The 15,862-nt window shown below is 40.0% G+C and overlaps 1 protein-coding gene across 1 annotated transcript in view; it reads right to left on the bottom strand.

The window, feature by feature from the left end:
- The window catches only part of DHRS7 (dehydrogenase/reductase 7), a 22,871-nt gene extending 7,009 nt beyond the window's left edge, over positions 1 to 15,862 (bottom strand). Inside the window, exons 1-2 of the mRNA XM_039319558.1 lie at positions 15,547 to 15,862; positions 1,949 to 2,101 (exon numbers count right to left, since the gene is read on the bottom strand). Of these exons, the coding sequence (XP_039175492.1) occupies positions 1,949 to 2,101; positions 15,547 to 15,676 (283 nt within the window). The 5' untranslated portion in view covers positions 15,677 to 15,862. The remainder of the gene's footprint in view (positions 1 to 1,948; positions 2,102 to 15,546) is intronic.

Raw genomic sequence — 15,862 nt, 5'->3', positions numbered from 1 at the left:
TGGCTATGTTGGTGTATGCATGTATGGGAAGCATAGGGTGGGAATACATAGATCCACACTGAGGCATGTATCTGGGAGGGAGGAGAGACGGGACTTAGAATGGAAAAATCAGCAACATGCAAAGCTGCTGTGTGCTCCCTTCTCCCATAGGGATGATCAGAGGATTCAGATCCATCCCATTTTTGGAACTAAACTACTTTTTACCAGCTTCTCCTTAACACACCAAAGGTATTCCCATTTTGTTTGGCTTTCAGAGAGTTATCACACAGGCACATTGGGCTGGAAAGAATAAAAAGTATTCTCACAGAATTCTTCAAAGCTTTAACAAAGCTTTTTTAAATCTAATATGGGGAAATTATCCAGGTTGTTTCCTTGGTTTGTTATTTGTATATCCCTTTGAATTATTAGGATATCAGCTGATTTTTTTTTGTATGTGCAGTGTAACATCTTTTTCCATGTCCTCTTAGCCTGTGATTTTAAAATCCACCTTCAAATAAGTCTCAATCATGTCAGGTAAAACTTCCTCTCCCACTGCAAAACCCCAGACTAAAAGCAGCAGATATCTAGTTTAGAAAACTTTGCTTTTTGGTGAGAGAATGCTTGGATGTTCCCCGGAATATTTTGGTTTACTCCAAGAGCATGCCAATCTACCCATTCTGGGGGATTTTCAAATTTTCCAGAGGTAAATTGTCTAAAACTGTCAATTATTTCCTGTTCTAGAAGGTTTATGTTCAAAAAAATTACAAACTACCTCTGAACAACTAAACTGGCACACTCTGGGAAAGAGTTTTGCACATTCCTGCTTTAAAAAGCTGGACTATTTTTGCTGGAGCATTTAAAATTAAAATTTTGAGGAAGAGAGGACTGCAGGTTGGGTCCAACTTGCATATGAGTTAAACCTAAATGTTCTGTTTTCCCAGAATTTGAAAGGAAAATTAAGTTTCCTTTCTCTTCCTCTCAGTGAATTTTAAAGCTTACTCTGCTATTTTCATATCTCACTTCAGTAGCAGCAGTAGAGGTATCTGTGGGGTGTGACTTGACAACCTGTGGTTTCAGAGCAACTTTATTTGGAAACAGGTGTGCAAGGCTCCCCCTCTCACAGTGAAACCAAAAAAGACACAAACAAGATACTCTAACAGCTTCGAGCATTGAACTTTAATTGACAAAAAAACACAATACTGTGGGATTAGCTGAGGTTTATGATTTTTGTTGGATTTTTTTAGTGAAACTCTGATTTTGAAATGCTATAGATTCCTCTGACTCTAAACCTTTGTTTCCTACAGCAATACATTAGAATTCAAGTCATGGATTACATATGATGGCATCTGTTAATGATTAAATCGCTTGCCATAAGTCAAACAAAGATAATTAATCTGGCACCTTTCTGGAGCTGAGCAAAAATAATGTGCAACATTAATTTTGCGAGATAGCCTTACAAAACACCAAGACTTTCCTCTCTGTTCCACTTGGCTATATATCAAGAAAGGGAAGCAAACCTAGATAAGCTAAACACCTATGCAACTGCAGCCTAGCTCAACCAGCCTAAAGCATGAACAATATCAGGATGACAAAATAATCTTATTGTCAATAAGCTGTCCGCTGATAATTCAATTTTTCCTAATCTTGTCAGTAGGATACCTTCTATAATTGCCAAGTTTAATTGGCACCATTATCAAAATGGTTTGCTGTTGCTTCCTTCCAGAATGTTTCTTATTTTCCATTCTTGCTTACTGCCTTGGGTTTTTGCGTCGCATCCCAGGTGAATACTAGACCAGTTTACTTAACCAGGAAAGGTCAGGTAGATGCTGCAGAAACCTAACTGGAATTAGCATAGCTCTTTATAAATATGCCAAAGGACATATTAATTTTTATTCTGTAATTTTATTTGTAATTATGGCAACCTAGTTAAGGAAAAAATGCATATATAAGCTTCTAGAATAGCCCCTACCAAGACACTTTTTTTTCACCCTCTCCAATTCATTTTCTCTTCTTGCCGACAATACAAGCCAAGAGCCAATTTTGGCCAGCTGGTAGGCCAACTCTTCTCCAATTCCGCTGGAGGCACCAGTCACCCAGACAACTTTCCTAGGCAGCTCCTTTTCTGGGGAAGAAAAAAAAAACACCAAAAAAGATTATAAGAAGAGGTGTCAAGCACAGTAAATTAGGAGTCCAAGCACTACAAGTGAACATTTATTGCATGCTAATGCTCTCCTCAAGAATATGAACTACTAATGGTCAAAGCAAATTGGTGGTAAATAAAAGTCAACAGAATTCAAGGTGGGCTTAGACTTGGACCTCTTGTGGGCACAAAAAGACTTGTGGCTGATGACACATTTGACCTCTCCCTCGGGCTTAGCAAGGTCATAATGAAGATCATCTCCTACACCAGGTGTTCATTAGCAACTTTCATGAATATGTACATTTCTGCAAGTAAGACACTATTTTTAGCCATGGTTGTTAGTCAAATCCTTATTAACTTCCATGAATATGTACACATCTGCAAACAAGAAATTATTTAAATCCATGTATTTGGCCATCCATTTCACAAATGCAACTCTGGGTTCCTAACAAAAGTTTTAAAATACAATATAAATGTTAAACCAAAGATAGTAGTATTACATCATACCTTTTTCTGACTAAACTCCACAAAACCTCAACCATCATAAATAAATTTCTGTTTAAAGGGACAACATTCTTTCTTGCCTTGAACATATTCAGAGGCTGCTGATGCACACACAACACAGGCCTGTTCATCATTACACAGCAGAAGAAAGTGAACTCTTACGCAAACAATCAAACTATGAGGTGGTTTACAGAAAACAATCTTCCTAGAAACATCATTGACTTTAACTGTGTATCATTTGCCCAAACATAAATCCCCAAGGACTTTGCTGTGTCAACAAAAAGAACCCATTTTCAAAATTTGCAGGCAACAAAGCAAACAAGAAAGTCTGCCAAACATCTATCTATATCTTTCGCAACAGGTTACTAGGCCTGTATATGCTCTGGAACACATAGCTTTATTCTGAAAACAGAAGGCCTATCCGGAATTTTCACAGCACATAATGGAGGATACCTTGTTTTGCTATTGCTCTATACAAAAGGACATAATGAGGATACTTTGTTTTAAACAAAGACAAACTGAAAGTTATACTGGATCAAATCATAGATCCATCCGTTCCAAAGTTTCCCTCAATGGTGATTAAATGCCAGTGGGAAAACCCCATGCATGACATAAATGAAACAGTATTCTTGTTTCTAGCGACTGATATTCACAATGATAGAAATATTAAAGTTAATATATTACTATTTAACTACAAGTATTCTTTATTTATTAAAAACTAAAAAAAAGTGCTGGGTAGTCCTCAACTTACAGCCAGTCCTTAGTGACTGCTTGAAGTTCTGACAGAGCCTCCCCCCAAAAGGCATTTATGAACCAGTTATGAAGTTCCAATGACCGCATGCAGCCCCCCCCCCCGCAGTCACATGATGCATTTCAGAGGTTTTGGCAACCAGCTCGCATTTACAGCAATTTGCAGGGTCCTACAGTCACATGGCCGCAATTTAGGACATTCTCACTGAAAACGGGCATTTATTTCTGGCGTTTGCAAAAATGCCCCATAGCAAACAATGGTCACTTAACAACCATGGCATTCACTTAATGACTGTGGATTCACTTAATGACCATGGTGATTCATGATCACTGCAAAAAGATTGTAACTTCAGGTTGATCACATGATGACTAGCTTTACGACCATCACGACTTATGACTCTAATTCAATTATTACCTGTAATCTTTTCTCCTAATCTTTGAAAGGAAGACTACCACAACATATTTTAGTAGCAAATTCCATGAACTAAATGTTGGATGAAATACTTTACTCTGTCTAGATTCCCCATCATTCAGTTCCTTTGAGTAATTCTGCATTCTGGTGTCATTAAATAGAGAAAAACCTCTGCTTATTCATTTTCAAATTTTGCACTCTTTTTCAGAATTGTGTTACCTGTTACTTTTTTTTTCCAATAAAGGTCTTTTTTCATACTATACAGGAGTTGTTCTAGGCTCTAATCATTTTGTTTGCTCTTTCTTATACCCATTTAGAACTGTACAAAATCCCCTTCTTCAGGGAAACTGATCAAAACTGTAAAATCTCTTAAGTTGAAGCCTTTTAGCTATGCCAGGATATAAATGTTAACCTAACCAGCATGGCCAAACTCCAATACATCCAGAAAACATCACGTTGAAGAAGATTGCTGTACAAAGGTGTAACCAATCTCAACAATCTTTTTTTTATTCAATATAGCTAGCAGATGTAACATTGTTTACATAAGAACAAACTATATTGGGCATGTTGTGTCATATGGGTTTAATTGAATGCATGTGGGAAGCTGACTGGAGGGTGATAACTCCCTCCCACTATCACTTGTCAGCAACCAGTGTGGAATGGTACCTTTGAGGCAGAAGATAAAACTGTAAGCAGTCATTAATACAGCAGCCATTGATAAGTCTGAAGCTTCAGGAAAGTATTCTGGCTCCTTTTAACTTCATCTAAAGTGACTGCCATTACTGTAACCCTGGAAAAGTAATTTCACAATTTAACTGCATGCTGGGTAGAAAAAGAAGATTTTTCTTCTGCTGCCTCTGGATCGCTTTGCAGTTCATGTTAACAGCTGAGCACAAGTTCTCGACTCCACAAAAATGTAAAACTATAAGAACTGTATTTGTCTTTTGTGTGTTGTAACTTTTTTGTCATTTCAAACACATTCAGAGCCGAAATTCTAACACTGTGAGAGAACAAGTCCTTTCTTTCCAGATTTGTTAAGGCTGCCTGACTCCAAAAAGATTCCTTGCAATATTTCCAGTGCCTAAGTTAAAACGCAGCTAAAACCAGAAGGTTACCTAGAGAAAAACAGCACTCTCAGCATTTAAGACTCAACAGGGGTTTCGCAGCCATGCTAACCACCCAGGCCTGGGAATAGGACCAGGTTTTAGGAGACTTCCAGAACTTTGAAGAGTGGGAGCCATGCATATCTTTGGGATTTAGGTGCTGTTCTAGAAGGTAAGGGCAATGAGAGAGAAGGCATGGTTCTTTGTTCCCACAGAATGACTTTCATTGAGCAGACCTGGAGTGCATGCCCTCTACTTAAACACTGAATGGGCAGAGACAATGGGAAACTTAATTCTCAAGTCAGGGATAACCATAGCAGAATTAAGTGGGACAATTTCTTCTCATGGCCTCCAAAGTAGATTTTATTTGGTGCACCTTAGATCTGCTTGTTCTTTCTTTGCAGCCATATCATACTGCTAGTTCATATTCAGTTTTCCTTCAGTTACTATTTCAAGATCTTTATCACAAATACTATATCAAGCTAGGTACAGTGTACATGTGCAGTTAATTGTAATGTCTTAAGAGAATAACTTTCCCTCTCTAATTTCATAGTGACTCTTTAGACCTATTTCTATAACTTATACAGACATTTCTCAATTCTACTCCTGTCTTGTAGCTACCCCACCTAATATCACAATATTAATAATGATCCTTCCATTTTTTCATCCAAAACATTAATGAAAATATTTATTATACAGTGGGTAATCTGAACTCACTCTCCTTTAATTTCCCCAGAAAATTCCCTATTTATTCACTTATTTCTTTCTTTGCTTCAAATGTTTTTAGAAATGTTAAGATCAACCCCTGTAATACAGTTCTTGGTACTGACTACTCAGCATTTTATAAAACATGCAGCACTATTTAATTAATAACAGGAGGGAATTAGTTGTACTTCTCTTCCTGGAATTTAATCACAGAATCTCCAGTAGTTTGTTGTGATGGTGTTAGTTATATTTTTATATATAAAATCCCTTGTATTTGAGCCAGTTGTGTGCCACCTCTGATGCATATTTAGCTGTGGATGGATCTGGTAATTCCCCTTCTATTGTTCAAAGTAATGATACCTTCTAGTTCAGATATGTCAAACACAAGGCCCGGCCCGATATATGGTTCTGTCTGACCTGGAGATCTGCTATGGAAAGAGAGGAGAAGGAGAGAAGGAAGGAAGGAAGTGTAGCGGAGAGGGGAATTGGGGGGGGGGATTGGTGCTGGCTGGGATCGGAGCTGGCTGGGAGGCTTTGCCAGAGCTCTGTGGATTCGACAGAGAGGTCGGGGGCTCCGGCAACCTCCACGGCAGGGCGAGGCTCTTGGAGAGGGATTTTTAAAGGGGAAGAGGAGACTGACTGGGGGAAGAAGATTTTATTTTCTCTTTTCCAGAGAGACAAGCCAAAAGGAGGGAGAGCAAGGTAGGAAGTTTATTCTCTGGAGATAGAATAAAAAGCCTTCTTGTCAACTTCCTACCTCGCTCTCCCTCCTTCTGGCTTGTCAAATAAGCATTCTTAGAGCTTTCCAAGAATTAATTTTAAAAAATGAAATTGTTCTGGAGGTGTTTGGGGATTGCTGAGTGAAGTCCTTCTGTTTTTTGTATTTCTGGCATTGTTTGAGTTTTTCTAGCATCTGTTCCACCTGGCTGCAAGGTCTCCTTGTTTTGCTCTCGGCTTGCCTAGTTCTTATAGCAAAGTTAAGTCAATGCGTGGTGAGATCAGGGATTTTGTTTTTCAGCTAGCTTGTCACAAGCCCGGACCATTATTTGGGTTGATCCAAGTTCCCCCAGCTGGCTTTTGTGCCTAATGGAAGGCTACAACCTGAGCCTTTTCCCCGTTTTGGATTTAATTCTTTTTTGACCTTTTTTACTGTTGTAAACCATCAGAAGTCAATTGATGTATAAATCATGATATTTAAAGAAAACATATAACATGACATATAACTAGAATAAAATGCCAATCAATTAAGTGCTTCTTGTATTGAAGTTACCTCAGAGAATGTCTCCCTGTTTATGATTCCTTCTTGTTTATCGAGATCATCTGTGAATGTTTGCTCATATTTGCCCCATCCAACCATCTCTGAAACTTCTGCTCCCCAACATTTAATTATCTGTGGAATTTAGTGAAAATGATGGCTACTGCTTTTAGGGGGAAAAAACCCCCATATTTTAGATCAATTTCTAGTTGAAGATTATGAATGTAATTCTTATCTTAATAATTCTGGTTCCAACATCATTTTTGTCTTTTTGAGATGGGGGAGATGCCAGGAGAAATGATTTTTATTAAAGATGTGCTGCGGGCCCCTTCCATTTTAGCTGTAGGCTCATATCTTACCTACAGTTTTAAATGTTAAAAAAATCATGAAACTTGCCATAGAATGTTTTAATGGAAGGTAATATGCAAGATGTTGATAGATCAAATGCTGTTTTCAGCTTATTGGTTTTATAGCTTGTACAGAGGTATTTCTCATCCTTCATGAGGGTTTCCCCCCCCCCTTCGTATTTTATGGCACTGACTTTACCAATGTTAACAGTTTTCTATGAAGGGTTGGATAGACAGTTAATATGGCAGACAGGTATCAATCCATTCATCATATTCTGCCAGTCAGAACAATAAGCTTGTCCTCATAAGATATCAACATCAGCCACTCTGCCTGATGACATTCTGACTCTGACATTCTGCTCAAGTGTTGCATCACTTGAGGAAAATGTTTCTATTGCAATAACTCTTGTGCTATGCAGATAAGAGTAACAAAGCATATGATTCATCTATAGAGACCATGTGCAACTGAAAATAAAGGAAGAGCAAACCACAACTTAATGGAAACTGTTTCTTCACCTTGAAAGTATTCCTTGTGATCAGGGCAGTCTTATATTATTCCAATATAACCATCTAATATTCACTTTAGAGCTTCATCTTTTAAATAATTAAAACAGTGGTGTTTTATTTTTAAAATTATTTATTTTTAATAAACAATTAAAACAATAATGAAAACAAGAAAAGTATAGTAAAAAAAATAAGGAAAGAAAAAACTAACAGGATAAAAAAAAATCAGAAATTTATGTATCTAACTACATCTCTAAGAATAGATACAATTTTCAAAATGTTCATTCTGACTATTTCTATCCAAAAAGACTTGAATATAGATATTCTAGAAGGAATTATTTTGTTAATGAAATTAAGAATTCATTTATTAAATTTATATATCACCTCACTATTGTGGGAAATCAGCCCCCCCCCCCGAGAAAGAAATATTTTCGGAAATATTTAAAAGGCAGAATATATTTCCCTAAAGGATTTTAAAAGCAGAAACCAACCCCACCCCCAAGTCTCTCTGTCCCAAACATAAACCAAGTCTCAGAATTGCAGATGTGATAATCTTGTCAGAAAGACTGGAGTCAGGAAACTGGGATTACGAAGAAAGATCCCTAGAATCAACAACCTCTCACACCAAAAATCTAAGAGTCATCAGCCACAGCCACATGGAAGCAGGATATGACCTTTGGGACATAATAGGATTAACCCACCACCATCAGAATATCAGAAAGGCACACTCAGACTGAGGTCAAAGTTCATGCCAAGGAACAACTCCAAACAAAAAGCTCAAGAAGGTATAAAAACCCACTCCCGACACATGCTCTCTCTCTTTTCTTCCAGAGCCAACTTTCTGTCTGGTTCTTCTCTTCAATAAACTGCAACCTTCTTTCTAAAGCAGTCGCCATGTTGTTTTTTCCTGGCTAGGACTGAACCATGATGAAGACTTTCCTTCAACACTATCAAGGGACTCTGATATAAAAGCCTTTCTCTTTCCAACAGCCTAAACGAGAAGGGAAAAGTAATAGACTAAGTTCATTTACAACAAAGCCAACATGGGACATTTTTTGTTTCGTTTTGACATATTCCATAAATTCAGTTTTTACTGTTGAGCAAACAAAGCTCAATGGATTGAAATATTATTGCTAATTTTAAAGTAGATGTGTTTGAAATCCTGGATGACCTTTCTCAAGGATCTCAAGGATCTTCTAATCTAGTCCATTGAATAATGTACACAGGCATTCTAATTAGTAACCACTGTTACGTTATTTTCATGAATTTATCCAAACCCTTTTAAAAATTATTGGCCAGTGGTCATCACTGCAGGAGAGGATGCTGCTTCTTTTATCTTTCATTTACATTTCCTTGGATCATTTGGATTGCTACTGCTAGAGAAAAAATCCTGCAATGGAACAAAACATTTATTCTGTATATATGCTATAGGTAAATATTCTGAAGCAGAGATAATTAATTAGTTATATCTACCCAAAAATAAACGACCTCGGGTTTTGGCTTTCTGTCAACTGTAAGAACTGGTTAGGGATAAACATAGGGATTTGCTAGTTACAAGGTTCCTTCTGGAAGTAAGATGTCTACATGCAAACTGATGGATCACCAGTTTAATGGATTATTTGTTCCATTATTATTATTACAGGACAGCCTCTGGGCAGCTTACAATTTAAAACAAAGCAATGGTACAAAAAGACGCTGTATAATATAAAATATACAAAATTTAGCATCTGTTTGAACAACACACTGTCTGTTTGTCTATATGAAACTGTATTAACTCTACCGTTAACACCCACACAAAGATTTTGTCTTTCAAATGCTTCAGGCAAAACCTTGTAATTGCACTAGGAATAACTGCTTCTAGATTCCTGCCTTTAATCAGCAATTTGTTCATGCACACAACTAAATACAGACTAAATAGCAATGCAATTATCTAATCGTTTTAGAAAATAAAAAAATTATTCAGTTACTGCTCAGTTTCTTTACAACATAATCAGAATGATTAATGATACAATTGTGCAATCCTTTTGTATTTTTTCAGTATCAAGGTATAGATTCCAATTTGGCTGGGGATTCAGTTAAATAGTAATTGAGAGTCCAGAAACTGAAGTAGGATAGACAGAACTACTCAGAAACTTTGATTGTTATAAATTTAGGGGTTTTAGAAATCACAGTGGTGAGCAGACATGATAGCAGTCTTTCAGTATCTGTTGGACTGTCACACAAAACAAGAGATGAACTTATTCTCTATAATTCCAGTTACTATGAAAGGCATTCAGGCTACACACCAGGAAGAACTCCCCGACTATAAGAGCTATCAGCCAGTGGAACAGGCTGCCACTTGAAATGTTAAGTTCTCCTTTGCTGGAGATCCTCAAGTATGTAATTGGTCAGAGATGGTCTAATGCAGGGGTCTCAAACTGCCGGCCCACGGGCTGGATGCGTCACGACAAAACTGGGCCCACTCCATTGCCAGTAATGGGGAAAAAGCATGCTCTCTTTTCTTCCAGAGCCAACTTTCTGTCCGGTTCTTCTCTTCAATAAACTGCAACCTTCTTTCTAAAGCAGTTGCCATGTTGTTTTTTCCCGGCTTGGACTGAACCATGATGAAGACTTTCCTTCAACACTATCAAGGGACTCTGACCCATTCCCTACTTGTGCTCACTCCTCTTTTCTTCCACAGCCATCTTTCTGTCTGGCTCTCCTCTTCAATAAACTACAACCTTCTTTCTAAAGCAGTTGCCATGTTGTTTATTCCTGGCTTGGACTGAACCATAATGAAGACTTTTCCTTCCACAATTTGGCACCCAGGATGGGACTCCAAGTTAACCTCTCTAATGGACTGAGATTGGTAAGCCCCATCTTGCCAGCAGCAGACCCCTTGTGTCTGTGGATGGGTTTCCCAGGCCTTGCCCATGTGGAACCAGGGTAAAAAGGGAGTTTTGGGTTTGAGCTCAAGGGCTGCTTTGGAAAGAAGGTGAAGTTGAGTACCTCTAAATTTTAATTTTAAAGGGGAGTGAGAGAAATGTGTGTATGTCTCTGTGTGTGAATGAGAAGACTCTTTTCCCAATCACAGTTGGATTTTGCTCCCTCTGGTCTTTCCTAACCACCGAAAAGATCTATTCAAGTGGCAGACCCTGGAAAGCATGGGGATTTGGCCAGAGCGCAGGACCTTTTGTTAGGGAAAAGGGAGAGGCTGTGTGAAAATGAAATGGAATGAGTGAACGAAAGAATTGGATTTGGGCAACCAGCTAGTAAGGCCCTGTAAGCAAAGCCCCAAGTTAGGAAATTAAGCCCCGGGCTAGGAGCGTCCCTTACCTCTGGAAAGCAAGCAGAGGTCCTCCTGGACATTTGAAGTCCGCAAACAGTGGTGGTGAAAAGTGAAGGTAAAACCGGTAAGAGAGCATCCCGTACCTTCTGCAGGGGAGCAGAAGAGTCCTCAACAGATCCCTTTTTGGTCTGAAACCATGGTGGTAGATCCCTAAAGGAGCGTCCAGTACTCTGCGAGGGATCCAGAGTCCTCTATGAGTCCCTTTTTGATCCAAAACCATGGTAGTAGGCGGAAGTCTCACTAGGAGGCTTCAGTGCGCCGGACCCAATAAAACCAAAGTGAACCTCTGCATCAGGAATAAGGGAATCATGGGGTGTTCTAGTTCAAGGGTCAAGATAGGCTCCCCAGTAAAAGCTTGCTTGAGGCCTGGGACAGGAATCAGCTACCCGTTCAGGCAGGTATGAAAAAGAGATAGGTAGAGGCTTAAATTAAGCCACCAAAAGTAAAATATCCTCACTCTGTTTGTCTGGCCAACAAACAAGAGTGAAGAAAAAAAAAATTTTCCCCTTTCTCTCTCTGTACTCTTAAGAACAGCCCAAAGTTACCAGGAGGGAATGTTTTAAGTTCATCTGCTGGAAAAGTTTCACTCTTGCATTTATTGTATGTGTTGTAAATGGATTTTATCTGTCTATCCTTTTCCTGAAACATGCCCAGCATTTTTCAAATTGCAACTCTTTAGTCATTAATATGTTACAAATGTTCACTTCAGAAGTAAGACCTTTCATTTTGTTGTTCTATTACCAGAATCCAGCCTTTCTTCTGTCCTCATCTGTGATCTCCTAATTTTGTCTGCCTATGTTTCTTTAACCACTGCAGTATTAGTGCCTTTTCAAACTCTGTCTGCAAGCTACCCCCCCCCCCAATTCTACTTCTCCTTTTCTTATCCTCTGTTCTCCATGCCTTTGTCTGCCTCTCCTGGGAGAGTCCACCCAGAAAGGGGGGAGGAGATCTTGTTCTCATGTCCTTCAGCCCTGCATAGATAACTCAGCAACTTTTTGGAAGCAGAGCACACTGACCCAGATGCTGCCTCCATCCATTTGAGCCATGGAATTGGGTTTTGAATCCAGCCATCCACTAAAAAGCCACCGTGCAACCTGAGTGGAACATCTTCTCAAGTCCTACCATTCCCCCAGATGCCTGTGAAAGCTGCAGAGGAAAGAAGGAGTCCTGGAGCCATTGGTCCCCACGTGAAGCCTCAGAACAAAACTAGGAAGACTATGGGGGGAGGGTGGAAACTCACTGTAAGATTTTCTTTCTTGCCCCATTTGTACTGTAATAAGCCAGTTGAATGTATTTATGGAGAGATGGCATTTGGAAATAGTTGGCACAGCAATTACTGAACATCTTGGACTTCTATCTGGTGGAAGGGAAAATTTATCCAGAATGTTTGTATTGCCTGTTTTGTGTTAGTAGCTGCGCACACACACAAACACACACACACACACACACACACCATTCATAATCACACTGAGTCTATCTCTTTCACCTACCTTCAGTAAAAATCCAGCATGATTCTTGCTCTGTGTCATTAAAACTTTGCATGTACAACTTCCTGCAAATTCCAAGGGGGAGGGAACCAGGCCCCCTTGGGTGATTTGCAATTCATATGCCCTAACTAGGGAAGTAGTAGGAAAGAGATCTCCAAACCTAAGCCCTGAATATCTTGTACTAGTGGACTCAGATTGGGAATCTTAGGGCTCACTATGTGCAATTTAAGAAAATTTAATAGCCTTGCTTGCATACTGGCTAACCTCAATTGGCCATTACAAACCTGGATGCACTGAACTAAGAACTAAGGCAGGAAACAACCCTTGAAAATGGGCAGCCAGTGGTTATGTACTGAAGCAAACCATGGCTGTGAAGAATTTTGGGAGGAATGTGCAAACCTGACTGGAAACTCAAAGTGACATCCAACATTTGAAAATGATTGGCACAAAATATTGGACATTATAAATTTATTTTCCATCTAACAGAACTTTTGCCCTGACTTTTAGACCTTTATGGGTTGGAAGCTCTCCTTTTGGGAGTCACTACAGGGATCTTTTTCTGCTGCTTCCATTTTTTTTTTTTTTTTTGGCCTAACAGTTTAAAGCTTGTTTACCAAGTCTCCCTGATCAGATCAATTTTATTCTTGTGCCAGTAAAAGTGTGTCACCTACACTATTATGGCACAAAGGGGGGATTTGTGGTAAGTCAGCCACACACACACCCCCGAGAAAGAAATATTTCTTGGAAATATTTAAAAAGCAGAACATATTTCCCTAAAGGATTTTAAAAGCAGAAACCAACCCCGCCCCCAAGTCTCTCTGTCCCAAACAGAAACCAAGTTTGCAGAACTGCAAATGTGATAATCTTGTCAGAAAGACTGGAGTCAGGAAACTGGGATTACGAAGAAAGATCCCTAGAATCAGCAACCCCTCACACCAAAAATCTAAGAGTCATCAGCCACTGCCACAGGGAAGTAGGATATGACCTTTGGGACATAATAGGATTAACCCACCACCATCAGAATACCAGAAAGGCACACTCAGACTGAGGTCAAAGTTCATGCCAAGGAACAACTCCAAACAAAAAGCTCAAGAAGGTATAAAAACCCACTCCCTACTTGCGCTCACTCCTCTTTTCTTCCAGAGCCATCTTTCTGTCTGGCTCACCTCTTCAATAAACTGCAACCTTCTTTCTAAAGCAGTCACCATGTTGTTTATTCCCGGCTTGGACTGAACCATGATGAAGACTTTTCCTTCCACACCACCAATACCAAAAGGGCATACTCAGACTCAGGTCAAAGTATATGACACAGGAAATACAAAACATCAAACAGGAACCAACCTCGAGAGCCTCAGAAGGTATAAAAACCCACCACACGCTGCTACATGTGGTCAGTTTTTCCAGAGCCATCTTTCTGTCTGGCTCTCCTCTTCAATAAACTACAAACTTCTTTCTAAAGCAGTCTCCATTTTGATTATTCCTGACTGGACCCTGGTGAAGATTTTTCCTTCAACAATATAAATACTATTGCTGTCACTCTAGAAAATGAATTGTGTATCTGTGAGTGTGTACTGTGTGCTTGAATCACCAATATAAAAGTAGACCCAGTCTACCAGGTGAATTGTTGATTCTATTTCTCTTCTGCTAGGTGTTGTTACAAGGAAGTAGGTAAACCCTACTAGACTATGTATGTAGTATAACTCTGTTTTTAAGTTAACGAAATGTAGGACTTGTAAACCTGAAATTTTATACTGCCTTGTTTTAAGTGGGTCCCTGTTTTCATTCACCTAAAACCAGTAACATTACACATAGTCTAATGCAAAAACAACAACAGGCTTGCGCTGAGACTTAAGCTATTGCTTGGGTCTGAACACGCACTTAATTCAAGAGTTTGTGAATAGCCTTAAAAGAATCCTTTTCCACAAACTCCTGGATTCCCCCTTCCCATGAGAGTTCTCTGCTTGAAAAAGCAGGGGAGAGGTGAACCCTTTTCATGACTGGTAAATAAAGGGATAATAAAACCTATGCAATCCATTAGCATTCAGCTGGAAATCTGACATGGGCCTGACCAACCCACTTCTATCCAGTTTCCACAAGTAAACTGGCTCAAGGACAGTTTCAAACTATGGTAAATGCAAGCTATGAGTTCTGGAAACCAAGCTGAAAACCTAGGCATATTTATTTGGGATTAGGAAGCAATGCCTGAAAAAATATTCGGATGAGTAATACTGCATGGACAAAAAAGAGAGCTTGCACACACCCTATTCACAGCCTGTAGATCTCCAAGAGTTGCGACTTATAGTTTCCATATCTGCAGCCAGCATGGCCAGTTCCTTATTGACTACCAGCTTTTGAGCTACAAACATCCTGCACTCTGGCATTTTCTAGCCCAGATCTGGCAGCCCCAGGCTCCACTTCTTAGGCAGACTTTATTTGATCTTTGTTACTTTTTCGTATCACTCTTTTTCCCAGAAAAGAGAATTAAAAAAAAGTTTACTCAAATGCTCAAAAACATAAAACAAATTGAATAATAAAACAGATTTTCTTAAAAAGAAAAAGAGAAGCAGCAAACTAAAAGTAAACTAAAGTAAAAGGCGATTTGGCCACGTGGTCCGATAAATGCTTGGTTAAAATAGAGCTGTTTTCAAACTGTCAGACTCTGTAATCCCAACATCTGGGAGGTCACGGAGGCTTTCAGCTTAAAATTTTAACAAATCTCACAGCAGCATCCTCGTAATTTCAGCGGTCAGTGAACCACTGGCTGTGCGGGAGAAAACGCCGCGCGGGGAGGGCGGATAAGTCCACTCGCATTTGCCCGGCCTGCGAAAGGGCTTCTTCCTCCCTCGCCCGCTTCTTTTTCACCCTTTTTGCTCACTGCTGTAATCTAGGGGCCGCGCGCAGACCTGGGGAAACTGTGCCACGTCCCCGCGCGGGAGGAATGAGGGAGGAAGCGGCCAATTCCAAGCAGAAGAAGCGAAAAAATTGAGCGCGACTGCGAGCGACAGAGACGAGAAATTCCGCGGGTGACTTACCGGGCTTCTTGCCCCACCATTCTGCCCACTGCACGGTGAGATCGCTGTCAGCTCGGATCCAGCGTATTAACTGCAAGATTAGGTAGGCTATGAAGCTGCCCACCACAACGTACTGAGCGTGGAGCTCCATGGCGTGCAGAGGAGGCGAGAGCGCGGCCGGAGTGAGACCGAGAGTTCCTTCTTATTAGCGGTGGGCTGAGCTTTTTCTTTTCGCCCGCTGTCCCGAGCAGGGAGCGGCCGCTGGCTGCAGGCGGGCCCCTTGCCCGGGGTAGAATGGCTTTTGCGGGGGGGTGGAGTTTGTTCTCCCCGCCTCCCC

Source organism: Crotalus tigris, unplaced genomic scaffold, assembly GCF_016545835.1.
Source record: "Crotalus tigris isolate CLP2741 ecotype Arizona unplaced genomic scaffold, ASM1654583v1 scf7180000023598.3388751, whole genome shotgun sequence".
NCBI classification, from domain to species: domain Eukaryota; kingdom Metazoa; phylum Chordata; class Lepidosauria; order Squamata; family Viperidae; genus Crotalus; species Crotalus tigris.
The sequence above is the reverse complement of the archived record's forward strand: the minus strand, read 5'-3'. Positions and strand labels throughout refer to the sequence as shown.